The 1,073-nt window shown below is 34.8% G+C and overlaps 1 protein-coding gene across 1 annotated transcript in view; it reads left to right on the top strand.

Moving 5' to 3' along the window:
• The window catches only part of LOC106871393 (intraflagellar transport protein 122 homolog), a 264,510-nt gene that overhangs the window by 189,890 nt on the left and 73,547 nt on the right, over window positions 1–1,073 (top strand). The window contains exon 22 of the mRNA XM_052966749.1: window positions 350–450. Within this exon, the coding sequence (XP_052822709.1) occupies window positions 350–450 (101 nt within the window). The remainder of the gene's footprint in view (window positions 1–349; window positions 451–1,073) is intronic.

Here is a 1,073-nt window from a genome sequence, read left to right on the forward strand (position 1 = left end):
TATATATATATATATATATATATATATATATATATCTATACATGCATATATATATATGTGTGCATGTGTGTGTGTGTGTGTATACACAACAGGCTTCTTTCAGTTTCTGTCTACCAAATCCACTCACATGGCTTTAGTTGGCCCAAGGCTATAGTAGAAGACACTTGCCCAAGGTGCCACACAGTGGGACTGAACCTGGAACCATGTGGTCAGGAAGCAAGCTACTAAAATATAATAAATAAATAAATTCACATTTTTTTCAATTATTTCTTTTTCGTTCCATTTTTCTTTTTCTTTCTTTTTTTTTTTGCAAGAACAATATCTCTTATTTTTTTTCTGCCTTTTCCAGGAAGAACCATTTACCTCTCATATGCCACTCACTATGTTTAATATGGCTTGTTATTTATGGCATCTCCTCCAGAAGGAATCACCATTGGGGATATCAAAAGTGTATCCTTTTATTTCCTTTTTGTTGTTGATTACTTTCATTTTTTAATTTTATTGTATTTACCTGGCTTGTAATTTGCATATTTGATGATATTTAAAAATGTTTACTTCATCGGCCTGTTTGTTTCACCAATGGATCTCTTTGTGTGTGTGTATGTGTGTGTGTGCATGTGCGTGTATGTGCATATATATATATATATATATATATGTATATATATATATAGGTGCAGGCGTGGCTGTGTGGTAAGAATTTTATTTACCAGACACATGGTTCCAGGTTATGGCCCATTGTGTGACAGTGTGACACCTTGGTCATGTGTCTTTTGCTATAACCTTGAACCAACCAAAGCCTTGTGAATGGATGTGTTAGATGGAAACTGAAAGAAGCCCATTGTGTGTGTGTGTGTGTATATATATATATATATATATATATGTATATATATATATAGGTGCAGGCGTGGCTGTGTGGTAAGAATTTTATTTACCAGACACATGGTTCCAGGTTATGGCCCATTGTGTGACAGTGTGACACCTTGGTCATGTGTCTTTTGCTATAACCTTGAACCAACCAAAGCCTTGTGAATGGATGTGTTAGATGGAAACTGAAAGAAGCCCATTGTGTGTGT

The sequence above is a fragment of the Octopus bimaculoides genome, chromosome 3 (genome assembly GCF_001194135.2).
Source record: "Octopus bimaculoides isolate UCB-OBI-ISO-001 chromosome 3, ASM119413v2, whole genome shotgun sequence".
Classification (NCBI taxonomy): Eukaryota; Metazoa; Mollusca; class Cephalopoda; order Octopoda; family Octopodidae; genus Octopus; species Octopus bimaculoides.